Source organism: Acinonyx jubatus, chromosome A2 (genome assembly GCF_027475565.1).
Source record: "Acinonyx jubatus isolate Ajub_Pintada_27869175 chromosome A2, VMU_Ajub_asm_v1.0, whole genome shotgun sequence".
Lineage (NCBI taxonomy): Eukaryota > Metazoa > Chordata > Mammalia > Carnivora > Felidae > Acinonyx > Acinonyx jubatus.
Window position 1 is genome coordinate 155,473,092 of NC_069383.1, and position 26,787 is coordinate 155,499,878.

The 26,787-nt window shown below is 46.1% G+C and overlaps 1 protein-coding gene across 1 annotated transcript in view; it reads left to right on the plus strand.

Annotated features, from left to right (window-relative positions):
* The window catches only part of ADGRE3 (adhesion G protein-coupled receptor E3), a 48,454-nt gene extending 22,242 nt beyond the window's left edge, over positions 1–26,212 (plus strand). Inside the window, exons 6-16 of the mRNA XM_027050393.2 lie at positions 1,359–1,542; positions 4,321–4,440; positions 9,954–10,138; positions 12,533–12,700; positions 15,680–15,877; positions 16,188–16,423; positions 16,895–16,961; positions 17,188–17,279; positions 19,054–19,222; positions 20,512–20,607; positions 24,184–26,212. Of these exons, the coding sequence (XP_026906194.2) occupies positions 1,359–1,542; positions 4,321–4,440; positions 9,954–10,138; positions 12,533–12,700; positions 15,680–15,877; positions 16,188–16,423; positions 16,895–16,961; positions 17,188–17,279; positions 19,054–19,222; positions 20,512–20,607; positions 24,184–24,210 (1,542 nt within the window). The 3' untranslated portion in view covers positions 24,211–26,212. The remainder of the gene's footprint in view (positions 1–1,358; positions 1,543–4,320; positions 4,441–9,953; positions 10,139–12,532; positions 12,701–15,679; positions 15,878–16,187; positions 16,424–16,894; positions 16,962–17,187; positions 17,280–19,053; positions 19,223–20,511; positions 20,608–24,183) is intronic.
* Positions 26,213–26,787: the final 575 nt, after the last annotated feature.

Sequence of the window (26,787 nt, forward strand, 5' to 3'; positions counted from 1 at the left end):
AGTCTGCATTCCAAACAGGCTGCCCGGTGATGCTGATGCCGCCGGTCCAAGGACCACGCTTTAAGTACAAGGATGTGGGGATTCGCGTAAAAATAGCCTTTCAAGTCCGCCTATATTACGATTTTGTTACACCTATATTTATAAAATTCCACCGCAGCCCTTCATTCTTTTCACCCTCTGTCTCATGTCTTTGTTTCACTTCGTAGATGAATTTCTTGATTTAAAAAGGCCAGTTAGAACGAATGTCTTTTCTTTTCCTCTTCTTTTTGTTTTTCGGTTTTTGTTTTGTTTTGTTTTGTTTGTTCAATTTTTTTTAATTTTTTTTTAACATTTTATTTATTTTTGAGACAGAGACAGAGCATGAACAGGGGAGGGTCAGAGAGAGGGAGACACAGAATCTGAAACAGGCCCCAGGCTCTGAGCTGTCAGCACAGAGCCCGACACGGGGCTCGAACTCACAGACCGTGAGATCATGACCTGAGCCGAAGTCGGCCACTTAACCGACTGAGCCACCCAGGCGCCCCTTGTTTGTTTGTTTTTGCACAAGGAAAGAAACTGCTAGAAGTCATATTCCCATAGGGCTTTTTTTTTTTTTGACAGCTTATTTATTTATTTGTTTTGAGAGGGTAGGGGGAAGGAGCCGAGAGAGAGAATCCCAAGCAGGCTCCTCACTGTCAGTGCAGAGCCTGATGGGGGAGCTTGAACCCACAAACCTTGAGACCACGACCTGAGCAGAAGTGGGAAGTTTAACCAACTGGGAACCCAGGTGCCCCTAGAACATCTTTTGAGCTATAACAACTTCACTTTTCCTCAGCTTTGGCACCACTGACATCTGGGCCTGAGTCATTCTTTACCACGGTGTGGGGGAGGGCTGTCCTGTGCCTTCTAGGGTGTTCAGCGGCTTCTCTGGCCCCCACCCACTGAGCATCCCTCGGTGGTGACAATCCAGATGTCTCTAGACATCACCAAATGTCGCTGGGAGGCCAAAATCGCCCTACTGGAGCACCACTGTTTTATTCCTCACAAGCTTACCACTCCCCTGATGGTAAAAGACGTTCATAATAACTATCCTCATCTGGGCACAGACACTGTTCTTCGAAGGTGGCATCTCTTATTCATTTAATCTTCCCCAAAACTCTAGGGCGTTCTTTTACTGTCCCCATCCTTATAGGAGGAGACCAAGGCACAGAGCAATAGAGTTATTTTTCCAAGTTCATGCAGCTGGTCAGTGGCAGAGACAAGATTCAAACCGGGTCCTCTGGCTCCAGAACCTGCTTTCTCGTGCTTTCTACTTTCCTTCAGGGTGTGGGATCTATCAGATTAGATTTTTTTTTTTCTTATTCTTTGTGTCTCCAAAGCTGCAACGTGTTGTTGAGAAATTCGAGTCACTTCTCACTAATGACACTCCATGGGCAATGGGAGAGAAGAGAGAAGTCGCATCTTGGGCCACAACTCTTCTCCAGACTGTAGAATCGAGCGTTCTAGAAACTGCCTTGAAATCCCCAGAGCAAAAAATCCAGAAAATTCACAACAGTACTGTGGGTAAGAAGAGGAGCTGGCCTGATACACACGGGGGCTATTACAAGCTGGAGTCTGGGTTACACAGTTAGAAAAGTAAATAAACACACTGCCTGAGTCCATTTATATAGAATTCTAGAAAGTACAATCTAATCTATAGTGACAGGAGAAGGGGGAGAGAGGAGTAAAAGAGCATGAGACAATTTAAGGAGACTGTTGGGAATGAGAGGCACGTTCAGTACCTTGATTGTGGTGTTAGTATCACAGGTGCATACCATATACACACAGCTGTATACACACTCTATGAAACTCATCAAATTGTACACTGTTTTATATGCAATTTGTTGTACATTAATCACACCTCCATAGAGCTGTTAGGAAAGGAAGGGAAAGGGAAGGGAGGAAAGAAAAGAGAAAAGAGAGAAAAGAAAAGAAAAGGAAGGGAAAGAAAGAAGAAGAAGAAAGGAAAAGGGAAGGGAAAGGGAAGGGGAAAGGGAAGGGGAAAAGAAAGGAAAGGAAAAGGAAGGGAAGGGAAGGGAGGAAGGAAAAGAGAAAAGAGAAAAAAGAAAGGAAAGGAAAGGAAAAGAAAAAAGAAAAGATGGTCAATGGTTTCCAATCCTGAGTCTAGGATTTTGGCTTAAAAGTAGTTTGGTTGTTGTTTTTTTAAGTGTGTTTCTTTATTTTGAGAGAGAGAGCACGCACAGGTATGAGCAGGGGCGGGGCAGAGATAAAGGGGGAGAGAAAGGATCCCAAGCAGGCTCCCCTCTAACAGTGTGGAGCCCAACGGAAGCTCGAACTCGCGAACCTGCGAGATCATGACCTGAGCTGGAACCAAGTCAGACGCTTAACCTACTGAGCCACCCAGGCGCCCCTAAGATTTTATTTTTAAGTATTCTCCATACCCAGTGTGGGACTCTGACTCACGACTCTGAGATCACGAGACACATGCTTCATCCACCAACGGAGCCAGCCAGGCACCCCAAAGAGTAGGGCTTTTTTGTCCAATAGCTACTGGCACATGTCACAGTGATAGTATGTAAAGCATCCCAGAAGGAACATCTCACTGCATATTTTTTTCAATAAAAACACTTTTATCACCCTCGTCATATATATGTATAACCAGGTGAGGAGATGATATTGTTAAATATCATCTTGACTTTAGCACTCATTTCACTATTTTATAAAATACCATAGCAAAACCCAGTATTAGATTTGTTAAAAAATAGAAAAAAAAGCACACAAACAAACTGAATTTAGGCCAGCCAAATCTGCCCACAGCCCGGTCTTCCCATCCTATAGCCACATAGGTACACATCTGATGAAGAAACATATTTCCTGGGTGTGTGATTTTGTGCATGCAGTTTTCACTCATTACATCACTAACATATTTCCATGTAAATGGTATACGTCATCATTACCTACGTTATTATCTTCAACGGTTTATCAAATTGCACTGTATATAATCTATTTGTACTATATTTATTTCCCCATTCTGGGAAATGTGGGTTGTTGCCAAAGAACCCCGTGAAAAAGACCATTGAAAATTTATCTGTGTACATTTGTTTGATATTTCCTTGGGATAAATTCATAGACGAAGAATCATTAGGTCAAGGAGAAAAGAAACATTTTATAGACTTTGATGCATATCACCACATTGGCCTCCAGAAATGCTGTTTGCTGTGTTTTTATTCAGCTCAGGGATATCAGAGGATTTGTGTATGCCTACCTAAACATTCTGTTTTACCAATTTGCATGATGAGATAGTTTATGCTCTATAAAAATAATAATAATAATTTTTAATAGAAAATAAAATCCAATGCCTCATCTTCTTGGGAAACTGGAATCAGGATTCATTTATTAATTTGTTCATTCATTCATTCACTCGCTCATTTCATTCAGAATTAAACCATTTTTCAGACTACAAGTAGCTCTCACCTTTCCTGACCTGGCTAGGTCCTAACTGATGGGAAACTGGTGCCCTGACCTCAATGGGTTTCATTCCCCTCATCTGTGAATGGGGATAATACCATGAATGGGGAGATACAGGAAGAACCCAACTGTATCCATCACCCAGCTTCAACAATTTCTAACCCACAGCCAGCCTTAACCATCTGCTAATGTTTAAGTTAAATATTTCCATGAGCTTTTTTCTTGATGGCAATTCTGCTGTTTCATCGGAAGCATGGTTCCCCATTATAGAGATAAGCCATCAATTATTGAATCAGTTCCTCTTTGTTGAACATTTAGATCACTTCCTGTTTTCCACGCTATCACCTATGCTGCTATGAACTTTCTCATAACTAAATCTTCCCTCCCATCCATGTCGTTTTCTGAGAATAAAATTCCTAGGAACAGAATTGTTGCTTCAAAGATGATCGCTAGAGAACGTTAGTTACAGACTTGTATTTCAGGGGGTGTCTCGGTGGCTCAGTCAGTTAAGCGTCCGACTTCAGCTCAGGTCATAATCTCACAGTTTGTGAGTTCAAGCCCCCAGTCTCTGTGCTAGGAGCCTGCTTTGAATTCTGTATCTCCCTCTTTTTCTGCCCTTCCCCCACTTATGTTCTCTCTCTCTCTCTCAGAAATAAACATAAAAAAAAAAAAAGAACTTGTTTTTCAGGAGTTAAGGAGTTAACTTCTTAACTTCAGTTTCCTCATTCGGATAATGGTCCCTCATGGGATTATATGACAATGTACAGTGCCTGGAACATTCTAGACATTCAGTAAATGTGACCTGTTCATGTTGCTATTCACATTTTTAAAGCTTGTAATAATGATAAACTTGCCTGTTGTTTTTCTCACCAGCTATTGAAACTCTAGTTGTTACAGACAATTGCTCTGAAGAAGGAAAGGTCTTCAGCTTGAACACCTACATGAACTCAGTGGACATCCGTTGCAATGACATCGTGCAGGAAAACGTGAAAGGTACATGTAGTGGCTGCATTCAGAACCTCTAAGACACAAAGATCAGCATCATTATGTGAGCCTTGGGAGAGTCGCCAATAAGGTCTTTCCTAATTGGTTTGTTACCCGAAGACTGTGTCATTTGAGTCTTTTCCTTAAAAAAAAAAAAACCTCCCCAAAGTGGAGGCTTTCTATTCTTCAGTGTGGAAGACACTTCTTTGCAATTTGGAGGCTTTTCTGTCCAGGTCTCCGACGGGGTTCACCCAAACGCAGTCCCTGAGAGAAGCATAAGGAGTGTATTCGGGATGTGATTCCAGGAGGCATCGGTAGGCGGATTAGTCACCATTCTCCACAGTAACAGAATCGATAGGATATGCGTGTGGGCAGAAAGAGAAACAGAGATCTTAAGAAATTAGCTCATGTGATTATGGAAGGTAGCAAGTCCAAACTCTAGCCAGCAGGCCGGAGACCCAAGGAAGAGTTAATGTAGCTACAGACCAAAGACAGCCGAGAGACAGAATACCCTCTTGTTTGGGAGAAGTCAGTCTTTGTCTTAAGGCCTGCAACTGATTGGGTGATGGAGGGTAATCTACTTTATTCAAAGTCTCCTGATGGAAATGTTACCCTCATCTGAAAAATACCTTCACGGCAACACCCGGACTCATGTTTGACCCAACAGCTGGGTAGCATGGCCTAGCCACACTGACACAAAATTAACCATCCCAGTAGGAGAGAGAGGAAATGAGACAGAGAAGAGGGGACGGCCACTACAGGTGTCAGTATGTCAGTGAGCAGATTTGCTGCAGGTGGTAACTGTGACCCGCCCTACCGAGCTCTCCCATTCTGCCCTGTGTACAAATCAAACACACTCCCTACAGGGAATGCCCCCAGGCAGAGAGTTACAATTGTTCGCAATAGAATCTATCAGCAGATAAGAAACCCGGGGCGCCTGGGGGGCTCAGTCAGTTAAGCATCTGACTCTTGATTCGGCTCAGGTCACGATCCCTGGGTCATGGGATCAAGCCCTGTATCAGGCCCTCTGCTGAGTATGGAGCCTGCTTGGGAATCTCTCCTTCCCTCTCTCTGCCCTCTCCCCTGCTCGTGTGCGCGCGCTCGCTCTCTCTCTCTCTCTCTCTCTCTCTCTCAAACCCAAGAGGGCCCAGGGAATAGTCAAGGCACCTACAGCACCTGCTAATCCTGTGTACACAGGAATGGATTGTTAAACTATTAACTGTCCCAGTGTTGCCAGACTTTCTGGTGTTTCAAGAGAAACCAAAAATCAGGTTGGTTGCATGAATACCTTCAATTTTTTTTTAATGTTTATTTATTTTTGAGAGAGAGAGAGACACAGCATGAGCAGGGGAGGGGCAGAAAGAGAGAGAGACCCAGAATCCGAAGCAGGCTCCGGGCTCTGAGCCGTCAGCACAGAACCCGACACAGGGCTCGAACTCACAAACCGCGAGATCGTGACCTGAGCCCAAGGGAGATGCTTAACCAACTGAGCCACCCAGGCGCCCCGAATACCTTCAGTTTTCTTTTTTTTTTTTTTTTTTAATTTTTTTTTCAACGTTTATTTATTTTTGGGACAGAGAGAGACAGAGCATGAACGGGGGAGGGGCAGAGAGAGAGGGAGACACAGAATCGGAAACAGGCTCCAGGCTCTGAGCCATCAGCCCACAGCCCGACGCGGGGCTCGAACTCACGGACCGCGAGATTGTGACCTGGCTGAAGTCGGACGCTCAGCCGACTGCGCCACCCAGGCACCCCATACCTTCAGTTTTCAAATTTGGTCTTACGATAGCTGCCATGGCGTTACAACTGGTGTAACGTGATAAATGAGGTCTTAAAATCCCATCCTGTAAAGGTGGGTACAGCTGGTCTGTAATGTCAGCAAAAGTCCCAAAGGAAAGGCAACAAAACGTGGACAACTAACCACATGCTGAACTGAGGAAGTGAGGCAATTAGTTCCTGTTACTTCCTCTCCTCCCCCAAAAAGATAAGCGCGTGAATCTGCCCCGTTCGAGAACGGGCCAGGCGGAGGATAGAAGCCAACCTCCAGCCACGTGATTCACACCGGCGTTGTCCCCAGGTTCTTCTGAAACTCACGATTTGTGGAGAGTGTGCACGACTTCCCAGTGCAAGCCAGACGAAAACACATCTGTGGTCCCGCTTGCTCTTTAATCGCATCCTGGGGTCGTGGGGGGGTCAGGATTTCACATAGGAATTCAGAGACGACACAGCTCAGCCCACAACGGCTGCCCATGCTGAATTGTTTAAGTAAATTACAGACATCGTAATGTGATTGCATGTGCCTCAAGGAGCCCCTGGCCTAGAGGTGCCCAGTACGGGACTCTTCACCCTCCCCCAGTGATGCCCCATAGTCTCATCTCTGGACATTTGCATTATCTGTTCCTCTGCCAGGAATGCCAGCCACCACTCCACTGGGTGAACTGTTACTCTTCAACACAGCCTAGCCCTCACCTCCTCCATGAGGCCTCCCAGGACTGCGCACTTCCATCACAGCACCAAAATCTGACCCTCCCTCCTCTACGTTCCCCCAGCATCTCGAACCTACCCCATCCTGGCATCTAACGTGTTGTGCTGTGTCTTGATTGACACGTCTTTGTCTCCCCCACTGTGCTGGAATCCCCATAAGGACCAAAATCATGAATGATTTCTTTCTATAGTCACCACGAGGGGCACATCACCTGGAGGACAGGGACAAATGTTCGCTGAATTAAATCCACATTTAGGGCGATGCCTCAACATTCCCAATGAGAGAAAAGAACCCATTGACAGATGTGTGACAAGCTCAGAGAGGGGCATTTCTCTGTCCCTCAGGCTGTGTCTATTCTTTGTCATGGGAGCCATCCTGTGTCCAGTAGGGATGTTGAGCAGCAGCCCCTCCCCCACCTTGCTTCACTAGACGTCAGTAGCCGTCACCCAGTGCGACAACCAAACATGCCTCCAGACATTGCCCAATGTCCCAAGAGGGGGCAGAATTGCCACTCCCCCCCGCCCCCACCAACTGAGAAATGCTCATCTAGAGCGACCTTATAAATGACCTTCAAAGAGCAACAACTTTAAGATCGAAGGGGGGTGTTACCAACTCGCCCCGAAGACACCCACCGGAGGTGAGCCGGGACTGTCCCAGGTAATTCGAGACAGTCACATGACACCAGCTCCCCTGTAAAACATCTCAGAGAACAAACCCAGGCCACAGAGGCTGACCTTGGAAAAGTACAGCCACCCTTCTCTTTTCGGCTTGCGATTTTGCTCGTAACCAGAATACCTCTGCCCAAAACTAGGCCGTTTCCAAGCATAAGAGCAGGTGCTGTATAACCCATACTATAGCCCGTAATCCATTATATTCAGGCTAACTACAAATGCATTTGTTTTCTCCTTTTATATAAACAAGAGAAACTTATTTTCTCACAGTTCTGGAGGCTACAAGTCTGAGATCAAGGCGCAGGCAGGGTGGGTTTCTTCTGAGGCCTCTCTCCTTGGCAGATGGCCACCTTCTCTGTCTTCACACAGTCTTTTCCCTGTGAGTGCACGTCTCCGGTCTCTCTTTGCGTGTCCAGAGTTCTTCTTTACTCTTCAATGTGGCTCAGCTCTCACCCCCTCCGTGATGCCTCCCAGGATTGCCTATTTCCATCACGGCACCAAAGTCAGGTCCTCCCTCCTCTGGCCCCATCTTTATAAAGGCCCTGTCTTCAAACAGTCACATTCTGAAGGACTTGAACTTAATGAATTTGGGGGGGTAGGGGGGACACGATTTGGCCCATCCTATTGATATATGCCATATACATGTCCTTCCACTGTATAATAGTTATAAATACATGATATAAATATATCATGTGCATTTTGATTTTTAGCCTATTAAATAAAGTATGTTAAATTATGGCATTCTTTTGCTTAACATCCTTTAGTGCCTTTCCACTAGCTTAAAATAAAAGATCTTTTTTTTTCTTTTAGAGAGAGAGAGAGAGGTGGGGGGAAAGGGCAGAGATAGAGAGAATCCCAAGCAGGCTCCACCCTGCCAGTGCAGAGCCCCACACAGAGCTCGAACCCATGAACCCTGAGATCATGACCTGAGCTGAAATCAAGAGTCAGCCACTTTTTTCTTCACCCAGCCGCCCCAACCACTGTCTTAAAATAAAAGCAAAAGCCCTCCTCAAGGCTTATAAGGCCCTGCAGGATCTGCCCCATCACCCCTGCCCTCACCCCTCCCCCACACACACTCTCCACCCTACACACCCCTCTTCAGCCACACTGACCTCCTCCCTGTTCCCTGAACCAGCTGGGCACATTCTCTTCTGTCGATGCCCACATGGCCCTCCCTGCCGTCACTCTGCTGTCTGAAAACTGTCTGAAATAGCATCCGCCAAATCTGCCTGTCCCCTCACCTCACTTAATTTTCTCCGTAGGACCAATCATCCTGTGACACAGGCTTTTATTGGTTTGTTTATGTTTGTTTGCTTCTCTCCTGGACCAGAAAGTAAGATCCCTAAGAAGTGGTTTATCCCGTCCCCCACTGTATCTCCAGAATAGTGTCTGGAACATAATAGGCATTCCATCAAAGAAAACTGACTATGTGAATAGATAGAGGTATGGGTATATTATGATCTCTTTTTTTTTTCAATATTTATTTATTTTTGAGAGAGAGACAAAGACAGAGACAAGCAGGGGAGGAGCAGAGAGAGAGGGAGACACAGAATCCGAAGCAGGCTCCAGGCTCTGAGCTGTCCGCACAGAGCCCGACGCAGGGCTTGAACTCACAGACTGCGACATCATGACCTGAGCCGAAGTCGGACACTCAACCGACTGAGCCTCCCAGGCTCCCCATATTATGATTTCTATATACACTATTTCTAGATCTGGTTTACATATATAATATACGGAAGGAGATGATTACATTCATACATACAAAGAGATAGACATATGTGTAACCCAACTATTAACGGATTTCCTTAAGTCCAGTCTCAACATTATTCTTCATCCAAAAGGAATGCAAAGCAAATGCTCCAAGTCTTGAAAAATAAGCCAGTCTTTCTGGAAGTCTCCAGGAGGCAGCAGAGGAAGTGGAATGACACCACATAAGACCTACCCAACTTGCTGAGTTTCCTCCTCTTCGAGGCTGACCCACCTCTCTCCTCTCCTCCTCCCTCAAAATCCCATCAGCCTCTTCTTGCCCCCTCCCCCCAACTTTGATATCATTTTCTCCTAAGGCCAGCAGTGTCCTCTCTTACACAAATCAGCTTAACCTCTCTCGGTCCATCCAGTTCTTCCCCCAAGTTTTCCCCTATTCAGTCCAGAAAAAGGGTTCAGGGCCAAAAACACGAAGTCTGTGTCAGAGGTGGAAAAGGGAGAGACAGTGAGAATCTCTATTGCACTCGCGCTCAGGTATGTGACTATGCGTGCACACGTATACCTGTGTATATGCACACGTGCGTGTGTGTGCGCATGCATCATAGGTGTGGGGAAGGAACGGTGGCATTTTTTTTCAGACTCTCATTTCTCCGATTCCTCAGGTCCCACCGCAATTGCCTTTATTTCATACTCTTCTCTTGGAAACATCATAAACGCAACGTTCTTTGAAGAGGCAAATGGCAAAGACCGAGTTTACCTGAACTCTCAGGTAGTGAGTGCCGCTATTGGACCCGAAAGGAATACATCTCTCCCCAAGTCTGTGATTCTGAGTTTTCAGCACGTGAAGGTGGGTCAGAGCTGCTCTTTGAGCGTGCTTAGGGGGTCTTGGAGGTGGACCAAACAATGTGCACTCCCTCCCCGGTCTGGGCTTCTGGACTGTACCGTTGAATACCGTAGCCAGGAGCCTCGTGAAACGTGGTGGGTCTGAATTGAGATTCAGAAGATGTAGTGTTTCTGGATTTAGACTCGGTATTTCCAGAGTTTGAACCCGTCCTAAGAAAACCACCATGCAAAGCAGCTCATTAATAATTTTTCGGGGGCTGCTGGCTGGCTCAGTCGGTGTAGCCTACGCCTCTTGATCTCGGGGTTGTGGGTCTGAACCCCACGTTCAGGGTAGAGATTACTTTTTTTTTTTACATTTATTTATTTTTGAGAGACAGAGTGAGAGTGGAGGAGGGGCAGAGAGAGAAGGAGACACAGAATCCGAAACAGGCTCCAGGCTCTGAGCAAGCGTTCAGCACAGAGCCCGATGCAGGGCTCGAACCCACGAAGCGTGAGATCATGACCTGAGCCGAAGTCAGACGCTTAACCGGCTGAGCCACCCAGGCACCCCTCCTTTTTTTTAATCTGAAAAAATAATAATAATAATTTGGGGGTGCCTGGGTGGCTCGGTTGGTTAAGCATAGGACTTGGAATTTTATTTTATTTTTGAATTTACATGCAAGTTAGTTAGCAGAGAGTGCTGTAATGATTTTAGTAGATTCTAGTGATTCACCCCCCATGTATAACACCCAGTGCTCATCCCAACAAGTGTCTTCCCTAATGCCCCTTACCCATTTGGCCCACCCCCCACCCACAACCCCTCCAGCCACCCTCAGTTAATTCTTTGTATTTAAGAGTCTCTGATGGGGCACCTGGGTGGCACAGTCAGTTAAGCCTCCGACTTCGGCTCAGGTCGTGATTTCACAGTTCGTGAGTTCGAGCCCCACATCGGGCTCTGTGCTGACAGCTCAGAGCCTGGAGCCTGTTTTAAATTCTGTGTCTCCCTCTTTCTCTCTTCTCCCCCGCTCATGTTCTGTCTCTCTCTTCTCAAAAATAAATAAATGTAAAAAAAAAAAAAAAGTTGCTAAGACAGTAGATTTTAAGTCCTCACCACAAAATAAAAATTACAACTACGTGAGGTGATGGATGTTAATTAACTTTGTTGTGCGGCGTATGCATAGATCAAATAATTATGTTGAATACCTTACACTTATGTAATTTATATGTCAATTATATCTCAAGAAAGCTGGCAAAGATATATAAACTTATTTTTTAATTTTAAAGAAAATAAGAATTGAGGGGGAGAAAGTGGGGACATGTCGGTTTCGCCTACCCGAGGCCTAAAATCTAAGTGTGGAATTTTTGATATATGGCATCTAGAGATGGTCTAGCGAATTATCAAAGGAGATACAGCCTCCCAACAGGAGAGCATTTGCCTCGTCTCCTTGGCCCCATGAAGTGATGCTCTGGAAACCCTTGGGAGAAAAAGAAGAGGTGGAAGGCTGATTCTGTTCTCTCTCTCCTGGCGACATTTCTTTCCTAAACTTCCCCGTCTCATTGCATGAGCAGTTGCTTTACAAGGGGTCAGGGACAGAACTGGTATGAAGGCATCATGGAAATTTGCCTTCGGGAGTGTTTAGGAGAAAACTCTATGAGCCATAGATACTTGATTTTATTTTATTTTATTTTATTTTATTTTATTTTATTTTATTTAAGTTTATGTATTTATTTTGAGAGAGAGAGGGACAGAGAGAATCCCAAGCCGGCTCTCATGTTAACGCAGAGCCCGACGTGGGCTCAAACTCACCAACCGTGAGATCAAGACCTGAGCCGGGATCAAGAGTCAAACGCTTAACCCACGGAGCCATCCAGGTGCCCCTCTTTTATTTACTTTTGTTTGTTTGTTTGACTTCCTGGTGGCAGATAAAGTCCTGAAACCAATGACGTCCTGTAAAATTCTGGCCCCCCAGAGAGCCTTGATTTTGTTTCGTGTCACATGGAACCCCAACAGCGCTGCGACTATGGGAACAGGCGTCCTCTTCAGTTAGAATAAAAATCGCCTGAGTCACTTCTTTTTTTTTTAATTTTTTTTTTCAACGTTTATTTATTTTTGGGACAGAGAGAGACAGAGCATGAACGGGGGAGGGGCAGAGAGAGAGGGAGACACAGAATCGGAAACAGGCTCCAGGCTCCGAGCCATCAGTCCAGAGCCCGACGCGGGGCTCGAACTCACGGACCGCGAGATCGTGACCTGGCTGAAGTCGGACGCTCAACCGACTGCGCCACCCAGGCGCCCCAAAAATCGCCTGAGTCACTTCTAAGCAGCCACGTGTCTGTTCACTTGCCACCCCAGTGTAGACCCACACGCTGAGAGTTGTCCGTCCCAAGGAAGAACGTGACGAGCCCCTTCTACTTTCAGATGAAGCCCAGCAGTGAAAAGGCCATCTGCGTCTACTGGAAAAGCACGAACGAGGGCGGCCAGTGGTCCAGCGACGGCTGTTTCCTGATACAAGCAAACAAAAGTCACACCATATGCAACTCCACTCACCTGTCCAGTTTTGCTGTCCTCATGGCCCTAACCAACCAGGTACAACGTGTACATTTAATTCCTCCAGCCAGCCCTGTGTCAGCCCCTCTGGGGGGATGATAAATACTCTTTAAAAAAATGGGAGGGGTGCCTGGGTGGCTCAGTTGGTTGAGCGTCCGACGTCGACTCAGGTCATGATCTCAAGGTTGGTGGGTTCGAGCCCCGCATCGGGCTCCGTGCTGGCAGCTCAGAGCCTGAAACCTGCTTCCGATTCTGTGTCTCCCTCTCTCTCTCTCTCTCTCTCTCTCTCTCTGCCCCACCCCCGCTCATGCTCTGTCTCTCTGTCTCTCAAAAATGAACATTAAAAAAAAAATTTTTTTTTGTAATGGGAAAAATACACTCAAGTGATGGAAGTAAGCGATGGCAGAAAGCTTGTTGCTTTACACGGAAAGGTCAGGGTGGCCTCTAAGAATTCAGTGTTTGAGCTGAAATCTGAATACTGACTCTGTGGTGTTGCAACATGGGTGAGCCTCGAAACATCGCACTGAATGAAAGAGGTCAGACCCAAAGGGCTACATGCTGTATGATTCCGTACAAAGAAGGGGGGGGGGGGGGTAAGTGCTTAATGGGCATGGGGGTTCCATTTGGGGTTGATGAAAATAACACCGGGTGGAAATCTCTGACCTCTCCTATTTAAAGATGGCAGAAGGCAAGGTAGAATGGGTTTGAAAACATAAAACACGTCTTTCTTTCATTCATCATTGCATCTATGAGTCGGACCTTACTTTCATTGCTGTATAATATTCTCTTGCGTGACTGTTCTACACTTGACTTCTCCATTCTCGTACAGTTAATGCATATCGAGGTTTTTCCCACTGAGGGGTCATTAAAAGCAACACTACTTTTCTGGGATGAGGCATAGAAAATCCCACATTGGATCTTCCAGGGTGATGAGGAAGCAACATACTCCAGAAGGTGTAGCTACTAGGTGGTGAAGCCTCTGTTATCATAGCTTTCGGAGTGAAGGTGTGGAATAGAATGTGGTTCCATCTATATCAAGTTTAAAAACAGACACAACTTGGGGCGCCTGCGTGGCTCAGTCTGTTAAGCGCCTGAATTTGGCTCAGGTCCTGATCTCACGGTTCATGAGTTCCAGCCCCACCTCAGGCTCTGTGCTGACACCTCAGAGCCTGGAGCCTGCTTCGGATTCTGTGTCTCCCCCTCTCTCTGCCCCCCCTCAAAAATAAATAAACATTAAAATTTTTTTTTTTAAACAGACACAACTGGGGCACCTGGGTGGCTCAGTCAGTTAATCGCCCAACCCTTTTTTTCAGCTCCCATCATGTCCTTGCGGTTTGGGAGTTCAAGCCCTGCATCAGGCTCTGCACTGGCAGTGCTTGGGAGTCTCTCTCCCTCTCTCTCTGCTCCTCCGCTGCCTGCACTCTCTCTCTCTCAAAATAAATAAACTTTAAAAAATCTAAAAACAGACACAACTAAACCATGTTCTCAGGGGTTGCATACTTAGGTGGTAAAACTATAAAGATAATCAGGAATTGCTTATCCTAAAAGGATCACGGTTACCTCTGGGGGAGAAGGTGGTTTGCAATTGGAAAGAGCTTCTGGGATAATGTCTACAGACTAATGATCTCACCAACCATTTAATAATTATGGATCATGTGATACATGTGTGTGTGTGCTCTTTTCTATATGTGCATTATATTTCACAATTTTTAAGGTTAAAAAAAACACAGAGGATTAAGAAATTCTATAAAGTGACATTGAAATAATTGAAAATCCCCATGTGATTATAAGAGACAGCAACTGTCATTTCCCACTGGTGAGTCTCGCTTGAGTCTGCGTGGCTCATCAGACTTGTGGCTCCTGTCTTTAAGGAGATGAGCCCCAAGAGCTGAATTATACATATGTCTTAGTTTGGGATCTCCTGTAAACAGATCCTGAGACAAAAAATTTGAGGGCAAGTAGTTTTTCTGGGAGGCGACCCCAAGACACATCAGTAGGACAGTAGGGAGGTGAGACAGAGAAGAGAAGGCAGCCAGTAAGCGGTGTGTTAAAGAGGAAGTTACTGGGGCACCTGGGTGGCTCAGTCAGTTTGATTTCTGCTCAGGTCATGATCTCAGGGTCGTGAGATCGAGTCCCACATCGCACTCCCCCCCCCCCCGGGAAGGCAGCCTACTTAGGATTCTCTCTCTCCCTCTCCCTGTGTTCCTTCCCTTCCCTCTAAAAGAGAGAGGCGGGGAGAGGGAGGGGGAGAGAGAAAGTTACCAACATGGACAACTGGGACTCAATCCCATTGGGTACTCCTGGGAGATATCCTAGAACATGCATTTCAGAGCCTTCCCACATAAAGGTGAGGGAGCTGGGATATTTATCCACCAATGCCATAACTTGTATTGTTTGAGGGCAGCTTCTAGGGGTATTAACATCCTGGTACTTGTGACCCCTCTGGCATGTCCAGGCATGCTCCTGTGGCAGGAGAAATAGTCTCGGGCAGGGTCACTGGATTTCCCAGAAAACGGCCAAAGGGCAGGTAGCAGAGAGCGTGAGGGGCCTCTGTGACACAGGGCTTCCTTTATCACTTGAGTGCAAGACTTAGCCTAGCACATTCTTTCATTTCCACATGAATCTGCTGTACAACATAGAGTCTATGGTTAACACAGTATTGTGCACTTAAAAACTTGGCAAGAGCGTCGATCTCGTGTTGTTTCTTACCCCAGAAAGAAAAAAGCAAGGGGGACACAGGATTGTGGAGGTGATAGATAGTTTATTACCTTGACTGTGGTGATGGCATCATAGGTCTGTGCCTATGCCCAAACTCATCAAAATGTGTGCATTCAACGTGTGCAATATTTTGTATGTTACGTATACCTCAGTAAAGCCGGGAAGAAGACAACTTAGTCTGACAGACGCTTCTTAAACTCTTATCAACTGGCTTCATGCCTATGTTTGGGATGCCGCATTCCAAAGGGGGGAAAATTAATCCTGGAGACTGACTGTGATGTCCTCCTCGGTGGGTCCCAGGAGGAGGATCCCGTGCTGGCTGTCATCACCTACGTGGGGCTGGGCCTCTCTCTGCTGTGCCTCCTCCTGGCAGCCCTCACCTTCCTCCTGTGCAAAGCCATCCAGAACACCAGCACCTCGCTCCACCTGCAGCTCTCGATCTGCCTCTTCCTGGCCCACCTGCTCTTCCTCACGGCCATCGACCAGACCAAGATCAAGGTACTGACACTGTCCCAGAGGACCCCCTGCCCTGAGCCACGGGATGCTCAGTTCGCGGAGCCCTGCTGCACTGATACCTTGACACAATATCGTTGGGCGACAGGGAGGCTGGAGGGGTAAATAGCCTATTTCACGTTGACTGATGAAGCAGAAGACAATCCTCTCTCAACAACTCGACTATATATATATATATATATATATATATATATATATATATATGAGTTCTCCCCGCTGGCAAGGTATGGGAGGGGTCCTGGGGCCACCCTCCTCCCTGACAGTCCCTCCTGGTGACTCCTTCCTCCTCCCCCAGCTGCTGTGCGCCATCATCGCGGGGGCCTTACACTATCTCTACCTGGCCTCCTTCACCTGGATGCTGTTGGACGGTCTACACCTCTTCCTCACGGCACGCAACCTGACGGTGGTCAACTACTCCAGTGTGACCAGGTTCATGAAGTGGCTCATGTTCCCTGTGGGCTATGGAGTCCCGGCTCTAATCGTGGCCATTTCTGCTGCATCCAGGCCTTCCCTTTATGGAACACGTGTTCGGTGAGCTCAACTCTCACCCTGTGCTGTGGACAGTTTTGAGGGCGGTGTTCAGGACCATGATTGGGATATGCATGTCGAACACGCTCTCCTTTCCCCTTGGCTGTAACAGCTCTAACTTCTTTCGTGGTGAGACGGAGAAAGGTGACAATAAGAGTGTGGAAGGTTCTGGAAGGAGGGCATTTGTGGTTAGGTCCCAGCTTCATCGTTCCCATAATTTGGCACCTCGAGTCCTCAGGGCTCAGGCATCAGTGAAATGGGTATAACAGTTGTCCCCATGATCCCACCCTCACAGTGCTGGTCTGAAAACTCAGCAGGACTCTTGGCTTATAAAATGTTTGCGTTAACATGTGGTGGTGAGCGATCAAAGCCCTCACTGTCATCAGCTGACCTTTTCAGGAGATGTTGGAAAAGTGTTAGGAAACGGTGTTTGTTTCTGATCTCAATTTATGCCCCTTTTCCCATTGTTCCCAGCTGCTGGCTCGACCTGAACCAGGGATTCATCTGGAGTTTCCTTGGCCCCGTCTGTGTGATTATCTGTGTGAGTCTGACTATGGGTCCCGATGTTCCTGACCAAAGAAGCGCCACAGGCGTGCTGGGTGCAAGATAGGACAAGGGCAATACATTTTCTCCGTTGTACGAATTGATCTTTCCCCTGGCCACCAATCCAATCCCACAGGCAGGGAGGTAGGATCTGTGTGCCGTTTATAGGGGATACAGTGTGTTACTTTAACTTGCATTCTGCATGGTCTGTGTCATTCCTGCAGGTGAATTTAATATTTTTTATCCTGATCCTTTGGATTTTGAAAAGGAAACTTTCCTCTCTCAATACTGCGTTATCAACCATCCATAATGTAAGGTAAGGTGGGGTAAAGTGTACTTTTTGACCCCTCTTTCTCCTACTCACCTCCCACCGGTCCCTCCTCCATATCCACACACACGTACACCCCACAACCAAGCTTCAGGAGCTAGCAAGGCCACTGCTACCTCCCAGTGTCACAATCTGTGAGACGCTGGATTAGCTGTAGTACAGGCTAAGCTTCAGTAACAAAAAGACTCCCCAAAAGGAGTGAAATTTTCATGTCGCAGTCCGGAGGTGAGCAGTCCAGGGCTAGTGGGGAAGCTCTGCCCCACAGAGTAATCCAGAGACTCGAGTCCTTTCTATTTCTATTGCTCCACATCCCCTAGGATGTTGTCTTTGCCAGGATCCCATCCCTGGGAAGAAGTTGCACTTGCCTGCATCTCATTGGCTAGACTTTGATCACATGGTGACACCCACCTTCAAGGCAGGCTGGGAAATGCAGTCTCTAACTGGGTAGCCCTGTGTTCTTGATAAAACTCAGAACGGAAAGGGCTCCAACGCTAAAGTGAAGAACATATGGTGGGCGGGGTGGAAACAGCAATTTCCGCCACATAACACAAGATGCAATAGGTTTGGGAAGGATTTAGACTAAAATATATTTTGTATAATACTATTTCAAAACATTTGGGGCTGAGGGTACTTTTTCATTTTTTTCCCATTTTATGTGAACATGGAATTTGTTGTTGTTTGCACTGTAGTCACAAAAAAAGAGCACGTTCGTCAAGATTTTTTTCAAAAATGTTTAAAATATATGAAGTTAAACCTGAAAGTGGCCAACTCCCCCTTTTCTTTGCTTCTTCCACTTCCCAGGGAAGCCAGAGGTAACAAGCTGTATGATATGTATAATATTTTCCCCAGACCTTTTTCTGTGCATTTTCTATAGAACACACAGGCACACTTACAATAGCATTGCACTATTCTCCAACTAGCTTTTCTCAGTTATGTATTACTATATTTTTTAATTAGGAATATATATGTACATGGGGCACCTGGGTAGCTTGGTCGGTTAAGCATCCAACTTCGGCTCAGGTCATGATCTCACGGTTCATGAGTACGAGCCCCACATCGGGCTCCGTGCTGACAGCTCGGAGCCTGGAGCCTACTTCAGATTCTGTGTCTCCCTCTCTCTGCTCCTCCCCTGCTTGCTCTCTCTCTCTCTCAAAAATAAATACACATTTTTAAAAAAGGAATATATACGTACATAAGTAAGGTGACACCACACCCTAGTTTGCCTGAGACAATCCCAGTTTATGCCTGTTGACCCATTGTGATTGCTAATTAACACCACTTTTACCTCAAAATCCTCCCTGGCCGAATAATATACAAATGATATATAAAGCGAGAGATAAAGAGCACCCAGTTTTTTTAAATGCTTGTTTATTTTTGAGAGAGAGAGAGAGCACAAGCGAGGCAGGGGGCGGTGCAGAGGGAGAGGGGGAGCCAGAATCCAAAGCAGAAGAGCACCCGGTTTTTAAATGCCATATGTATGTAGGTACTAATTTTGTTCTATGTACTGTCCTGAATACTTTACATGGGTGAAAGTCCCATGTAAGCTTAGCAGCAGCCCTGTGAAATAGGGCTACTACAAAGAGGAGGGAACTGAGTTATAGAAAGGTAAAGTCGCTTGCCCAAGGTCACACAGCTGGCTAGTTCTGCCTTAGATTTAAACCCAGCCGGTCTAGCTCCAGAGTCCTCACCAGTAACAACTGCACGATAGGGTGTCCGCGTCCATTATTAGCTTCTTCACATCGTTGTGTATGACTCCCCTCAGGATGCTGACACTCAAAGCGATGGCTCAGCTCTTCATCCTGGGCTGCACGTGGTGTCTGGGCCTCCTGCAGGTGGGGCCAGCTGCCCGCGTCATGGCTTACCTCTTCACCATCATCAACAGCCTGCAGGGAGTGTTCATCTTCCTGGTGTACTGCCTCCTCAGCCAGCAGGTAAACACCAACCCCTTTTTTTGTTGTCATAAAGTTAGGACATATTTGGAAGTATGTAGTGTCATGAACCCTTGAATCGTTTCAATCTATGTCCTCTGAATTTTCATATAAGCTGTGAGCCATGTGTAAACACTATGTTCTCTCTACTTCAAGATATTCTTGATTATAAGATACATGAATTTATTAACAGCTTTCAGAAAGTAAATAGTTGCTACATCAAGGAAATATGTTTTTCTTCAGTTTTCCCATTTGTAATAGTCAGCTATTGCTGTGTAACAAACGACCTCAAAAATCTCCAGAGCCGAAACACAAACGTTTGCTTTTCTCATTCTCAAGTCTGATTGGGGTTCAGCCGATCTTGTCTGGGCTCAGCTTGGCTTGGTTCTAGAATGTAGATCATGTTCAGGTCTTCTCCTTGAGACTCATCCTGAGGCTTAGCGGAAAGCGAGAAGCTCCCTAGGATCTGTTCTTCTGATGACAATGGCAAAATCACAAGAAGACAAGTCCTGTTGGACAGGGGCCATTTCAAGCCTTGTGGTTCTGCTTGAATCACTTCCACTGATATTGCCTTGGCCAAAGAAAGTCATATGTCCAAGCCCAAAGTCAAGGGAAAAGAACCCTCCACCCACCAGGAGGCTAAGACAGGGTGTAATACTGTGACAGAGGAGTGAATGATTGAAATCTCTAACGCAATCTGCCACACCACTTAAACACATGAATTCTTAATCACATTTCCATGTGATGGGATAGTTTCCATACCAATACGTTTTAATAGTTCTATGACGGCATTAAATAATAAGTTAATCTTTCCAACATGTTGCTATGAACATTTTCAAACACACAAAAAAGTTAAAACAATTATGCAATGGACACATATATACCAATCATTTCAATTATCTTTGTGCTATATTTGTTTTGCCACATTGTCCACATATCCATTCTTTTACCCATTCTCCACCACTAAGTCCCTGGTAACCCCTATTCTACTTTGTGGCTCAATTACTTAGACTATTATAAGGATCTCAGGTATGTGGAACCAGAAGATATTTGTCCTTTGTCCAGGCTTATTTCACTGAGCGTAATGCCTTCAAGGTCCATCCACGTGGCAGCCTGTATCAGAATACCATTCCTTTTTAAGGCTCAATGAGTAATATTTCATTGTCCACATATGCCACGTGTTGTTGAAGTTTTTTAAAATAATGTCCTTGTTCTATTCCTGACTCACTGGTTTCTCTCTTCACCCACCAATGTTAACAGAAACCATTCCAGTCTTGTCTTTGATATTCCAGGTCCGAAAATGGTTCAGAGAGATCATGAAACCTAAACCTGAGTCTGAGACTTACACACTTTCCACCAGGTTTGGCGCAAACTCAAGACCCAGTGAGGTAAGATGACTTGTGATTTATTCTAATGTTTCCTCCCTTGACACCCAAAGCCCCCTCTCCGCATCTTAGTATGAGGTCCCTTCCCTGGAGGGTATGATGAAGAGCTCTTTTCCTGATGACCTGGTTTGCATTTCTCATTCTTACCGTATCGTTCCTCAGTTGACCCTTCCCTGATTACTGACAGTGCTTAAGGTGGCTTGTGTATATATTCTCATCATACAAACGAGTAAGGGTCAAACGTGTCACCAGCATAACTACCATCTAACGTAGAATCCTTGGGGGGGAGGCTTAGAATCGCAGACATAGAGCATTGGTCATCATCCTCTGAATACCGCTATCCCTTGGAGAGGTGGACGTAAGTCCAGTGGTGTTGGCAGAAAGGGCTCCAGGAGAGGCACCTCACCCCAGCTGCTCTACATAATTATAGGAGAGGAGCATATGGAATAATGGGACCTTCCAGGGAGAAGAAATGGTCTTGTTAGAAAGAGGACCTCCATGGAACTTGATAGCTGGTCTTCAACTGTTCCTCTATTGATTTAACTCAGACTCGATGCACCAAGGAATGAGTTTCCAGCACTACCTTGGACCTCTCTGTAGCTGTCCCTTATTTGCCTTTTTGGAGAAATGAGAGAACATACTTCTCCAAGAAGGCATGCCCCTAGATAGGCAAGAAGGGCTCCAAAACTCGTAATCCAAAAAAATTTTCCCAGTCTCATTTGTATGCTCCCATACACCCACCACATCTGCTAGCCAAGGAGCCTTCGAATGTGCTGTTATTAAAATAAACAGAATTGAGACACATAGTTTTCCACATTCTTTGAGCTAATATGTGATATTCTCAGCACTGGAAATATTGAGTCACTAAAGAAGCATCTATCCCTAACTGGAGGCGAATTCATTCAAAATCTCTCCAAAAGGGCTAAAAGGAAAACAAGACCAAAAAAAAAAAAAAAAAAAAATCTTAGGGCAAGTCAAGTGATCAGAAAACAAAACAAAACTGTGAGTATCAGATTTAAATCATTCCCAATGAGAGTAAAATTGTAAAAGGGACTGACTGCTGGCTGTGACCATTAAAAGACTTCCTTGATAATCCAGAATAATTTTCAAAGCTTCCAGCACTCCAGTAACTGGTTTCCTACAATAAATAAGGAATTTTTTTTTTTATTATTGTTCTGTAACATTGTGGAAATTGAGTAAGATGAGTGTATCTTTGAAAGGGGAATATATAGAGGGGAATATATATGTATATATATATATTAGCTCCCTGTAGGAAATACATTCACTTTAATTAAAAGAATCTGTGAAGCTTTTACTTTTCTAGGCACAGAGTATGATTAAAAAGCTAAGAAAAAAAAAAATCCAGGGCGCCTGAGTGGCTCAGTCAGTTGAGTGTCTGACTCTTGATTTTGGCTCTGGTCATGATCCCTGGGTTGTGGGTTTGAGCCCTGTGCTAAGTGTGGAGCCTGCTTAAGTTTCTCTCTCTCTCTCTCTCTCTCTCTCCCCCTTTCCCCTGCTCATGCACTCTCTCTAAAACAAATTTTTTTTTAAATCCTTCCTCTTTCTCCATGGACAAATTTGCCCTTGGGTTAAATTCCTAGCTGTGCTCTCTAGAAACTTGCTAACGTTGGAAGGTCAGTTCTGCAACCAGGCAATATTGTTTGTGGAAAAAGTCATGTCTGACTAGACAGAGAGTTCTGTGAATGAACCGTAAATAACAGGAGAGAAATGGTAGCTTTAGACTTCCTGCATACAATGACTCATATAACGAGGCCAGGAACCCCTGTCCTCACTGGCTGCTACAGGAGGTATCGCTTTTCTCGTGCAGCTTTTAAACCAGGCTGTAACTTGTAGGTGGTAAACGTGATATTTGTTGAGTTCTACAACGTGTCAAGGTGCTGCAGTGGGCAAGAGACATACAAAAGGAAAAAGACGTCGGGCGCCTGGGTGGTCAGTCGGTTGAGTGTCCGACTTCAGCTCAGGTCAAAGCATCTGACTCTTGATTTCAGCTCAGGTCGTGATCCCAGATTCATGAGATCAAGCCCCTATTGGGCTCTGTGCTGACAGGGCAGAGCCTGCTTGAGATTCTCTGTCTCTCTCTCTCTCTCTCTCTCTCTCTCTCAGCCTCTCCCCCCTCTCAACATAAGTAAATAAACATTTTTTTTAAACTAAAAAAAAAAGGAGAATTCTTCATTTGGGATTTTTTAATTCTCCCACTTCTTAAAATTTGTTTTAATGTTTGTTTATTTTTGAGAGAAAGAGAGAGAGAGAGCATAAGCAGGAGAGGGGCAGAGAGAGAGGGAGACACAGAATCCAAAGCAGGCTCCAGGCTCCGAGCTGTCAGCACAGAGCCCGACGCGGGGATCAAACTCACAGACTGCAAGATCATGACCTGAGCCGAAGTCAGATGCTCAACCGACTGAGCCACCCAGGCGCCCCAAGAAGTCCTCCCATTTAAGCTGAAGAAGGCCACACCTGTCCTAAGATTCCAAAATGCTAGGCGATCATGTCATTCTTTCCTGCTGGATGGAGCTCTTATCGCCAAGGACTTGCTAACAGGCTCTGAAAAAGCCACAATAACCCAGTTTTTGACCAGTTTGATCCAGTTCAGACACCAGGCTAACCATCCAGATGACCTCAATATCATTTCCATCCGTGATTTAAAAAAAAAAACACACCTAGGGGCGTCTGGGTGGCTCAGTTGGTTGGGCATCCAACTTCAACTCAGGTCGTGATCTCACAGTTTGTGGGTTCGAGCCCCCCATCGGGCTCTGTGCTGACAGCCCAGAGCCTGGAGCCTGCTTCCGATTCTGTGTCTCCCTCTCTCTCTGTACTTCCCTGCTCATGCTCTGTCTCTCTCAAAAATGAATTAAATGTTAAAAGAATTTAAAAAAACACACACACCTACTGGCACCATGACAGATCCAACTGTGTCCACGTGGGGGAAGAAAAGAGGTGGCACTTTGATTCCTAGAAGCCCCCTCCCCCTTGCCTGAAAAACCCCCACGTCAGCTTTGCTTATCAGCCCCTTAATTAGCCTAACCCCGTAAAACCCTGACCATGAGACCTAACCAGGGAGAAGGTGCCTTTAAAACATGAGCTTCCTGGGGTGCCTGGGTGGCTCAGTCAGTTGAGCGCCCAAATCTTGGTTTCGGCTCAGGTCATGACGTCATGGGATTGAGCCCCATTTCAGGCTCTGTCCTGAGCGTGGAGTCTGCTTGAGGTTCCCTCCCCCCACCTCTCTCTCTCTCTCTGCCTCTCCCCCCCCAAAAATTTAAAAAAAAAAAGATTAATTTTAAAAATAAATTTTTAAAAAAGAACACAAGCTCCCCGTCTCTGTTCTCTGGCCATTGAATAAATTACCAGCTTACCATCAAATACTGTTTTGGTATTTGGCCATTCGACAAATGGTATATTGAGGAGGCAAGGGACCTACCACGTAAGTAACACTGCCTTTAACCCACTTCTGCACTTTCTTTCTGTTTTATTGGTGGGGGTGGGGTGGGGGTGATGGTTGCTTTGTTCTGTTTCATCCTTACGTCTACCTTTAATCTAAACGTCTTTTGCTTGTTGGGGGAGGGGGGGGTGTTTTCCCAGAGCAACTGAAGAGAAAATATTCGAACTAGAACATTCGACCCCACATGGAAAGTCACAGCCACGGATTTGGTTGGCATCGTGAAGAACAGAGCTGGAGACCAGGGGGACCATTACTTTGACCTCCTTGGAGAGGAAATGTTCAGCCTTTACTTCCTGAAGTGTTTGTTCTGCATAACGGGCCCCCAGTAAATGGGTGTTGCATTGGGTTTCTCTTCGCTGTCATGGGCTCAGCCAGTGCTTGTCGCTGGGGACCCGAATCACGACCATTGCAAATAGTTCCTGGACATTTTGTAAACAAGGAAGGCCCCTTTAAAGGCCTTTCCTCAAATTCTTACACGCATTCGTCCTAACCTTGCTCTTGAAACTCATCCAGTCCTTCAGACCCTCAGCTTCTCCCAAACTGTCAGCTGTACCTCCTTTCTTATCCAGGCTAAAGCTCATGGTCAACCATGTCGAAAGATTTTCTCCCCTAATCGTGACACCTTGCTCCCTCATTCTGATTCCATTCTGATTCCTGGGAACACCTTGATCCAGGACCAGTCCAACAATGGCAGTCACTACAGATTGCTAACTCAGCAGCCGTCTGCATATCATATGCTCCTTATCAACACAACCTTGGTAATTTGCAGGTGTGGGACAGCAGTGTGCCTGGACGCAGGGGGCCAGCTGAGACTGGTCCGAGCCCAGTTATTCTCAACCAGAGGTGATTCCCCACCCCCATAGGACAGTTGACAAAGTCTGGAGGCCATTTTTTGTTGTCATGACTGGGGAAAGGCAGGGGAATGTTACTGGCTTGTATGTGGTAAAGGGCAGGGATGCTGCTAAACGTCCCATAATGAACAAGACAGCCCCCACATCCACACAACCAAGGATCCCTAAATCAATCCCTAAATGTCAGTAGCGCTGAGGTCAAGAAACCCCAGCCTAAACTAGCCGTAGCGATTGTGTTCCCATCTGCTAGAGACTGGTTTCGGATGGGTGCATCTGGACCAGTTCTGGGCAATGAGATGCAAGAAACACCTACTGGAAAATACTTCTTCTCCTTGATAGAAACAAAGACAAATTCAAGGGCAGCCTTCCCATGACGTCCTGGTTTGGGCTGCTACACGACCCTGTTGCTAAGCCACTTTGGGGGTCGGGTAATGTTATTTGGAGTCCAAAGCATCCTTCCTTGTGAACAAACCACTTCTCCATCAGGGCAGTGAGATCCCAGAATCACTCGGTTTGGAGTCATTACAAATACGTGCTTTCTGATATACACCAGACTCTCCATGCTACCCGGAATTTGTTCTTCCTGTCCGTAGTCAGCTTCCCCCCAAGAAAAGCTGTAGCTCTTCACTTCCTTCCTCTGCCCCCATCACCTTTCCCCTTACATGAGGCAGGAGACCTTGTCGACTCCTTCAGAGATAACAAACACCAGCTGACAGGAACTACCCCAACTTCCTGACGTCCTTTACAAATACATCCACATCCATGCCTACCCTTGCTTCCTTCCCTCACTGGTGCCCTTCGTACCTTCTTCCATTCTTCCACAACAGCACAGGGATCCCTCCTCTGGTTCAAGGCTAACCCCTCCCTCTGTGCTTTGCTTATCCCCTCCGGCCTCTCTGGGGACTTTTCTCCACTGATATCTCCTCTCTCTGTCTTGAGTCTCCCACCTCTCCGACCTCCTGTCTCCTGGTTCTTCCCCCAGCGATATTTAAATATACTAAAGGGGCCGCTGGGTGGTTCAGTCAGTTAAAGCATCCAACTGTTGGTTTCAGCTCAGGTCGTGATCGCACAGTTGAGGAGTTTGCGCCCCACATCGGGCTCGGTGCTGACGGTGTGGAATCTGCTTGGGATTCTCTCTCTCTCCCTCTTTCTCTCTGCACCACCCCCCCACTCTCTCTTTCTCAAAATAAATAAATAAGCTTTAATAAAGAAAGAAACTAAAAAGAGGTTAGCAAACTTTTTCTGCCAATGGCCAAATAACAAATATTTTAGACTTTTCAGGATCTGTGTGTGTGTGTGTGTGTGTGTGTGTTTATTAGAAATATAAAAACCATTTCTAACTCACTGGCCATACAAAAATCAGGCTGCACTCAGGATTTGACAGCGCCCCCCCCCCCAAGCTATAACTTGCTGGCCCTTGTGCTAAAGGAAGAGAAATGGTAGAATCTAGGAAAATGGCCACTTGTACATTTCTCAACTCCTCTCCATCCCCTACACTAATATATCTGCTTCTTTAAACCCAGAGTCTGCTGGGACCAATGGCATCTGGGTAGAGATGAGGGTGATGTCTCCAGGGGAATCCCCAAAGGGAAATCTGGGGGTGAAATGTCTCCCCCATGCACCAGGTGGAGAGTCCCAAGATAAGCTGAAGAACACTCCAGGCTGAAGATCAGACACTGCCCATCCCAGGAAGAGTCTGGCCCACAGGGGTCCAGGGATAGGCCCGCATCACTCCCATGTGTGTGTGTCTGTGTGTGTGTATGTGTGTGTGTGTGTGAGATCCCTCTGGCCCCCAAGAACTCCAAGAGGAACCCTGCTCCTGAATCTAGGAGGAAGCAGAGACCGGGGAACAAGGAGGTGTCTCTGCTTACCTGC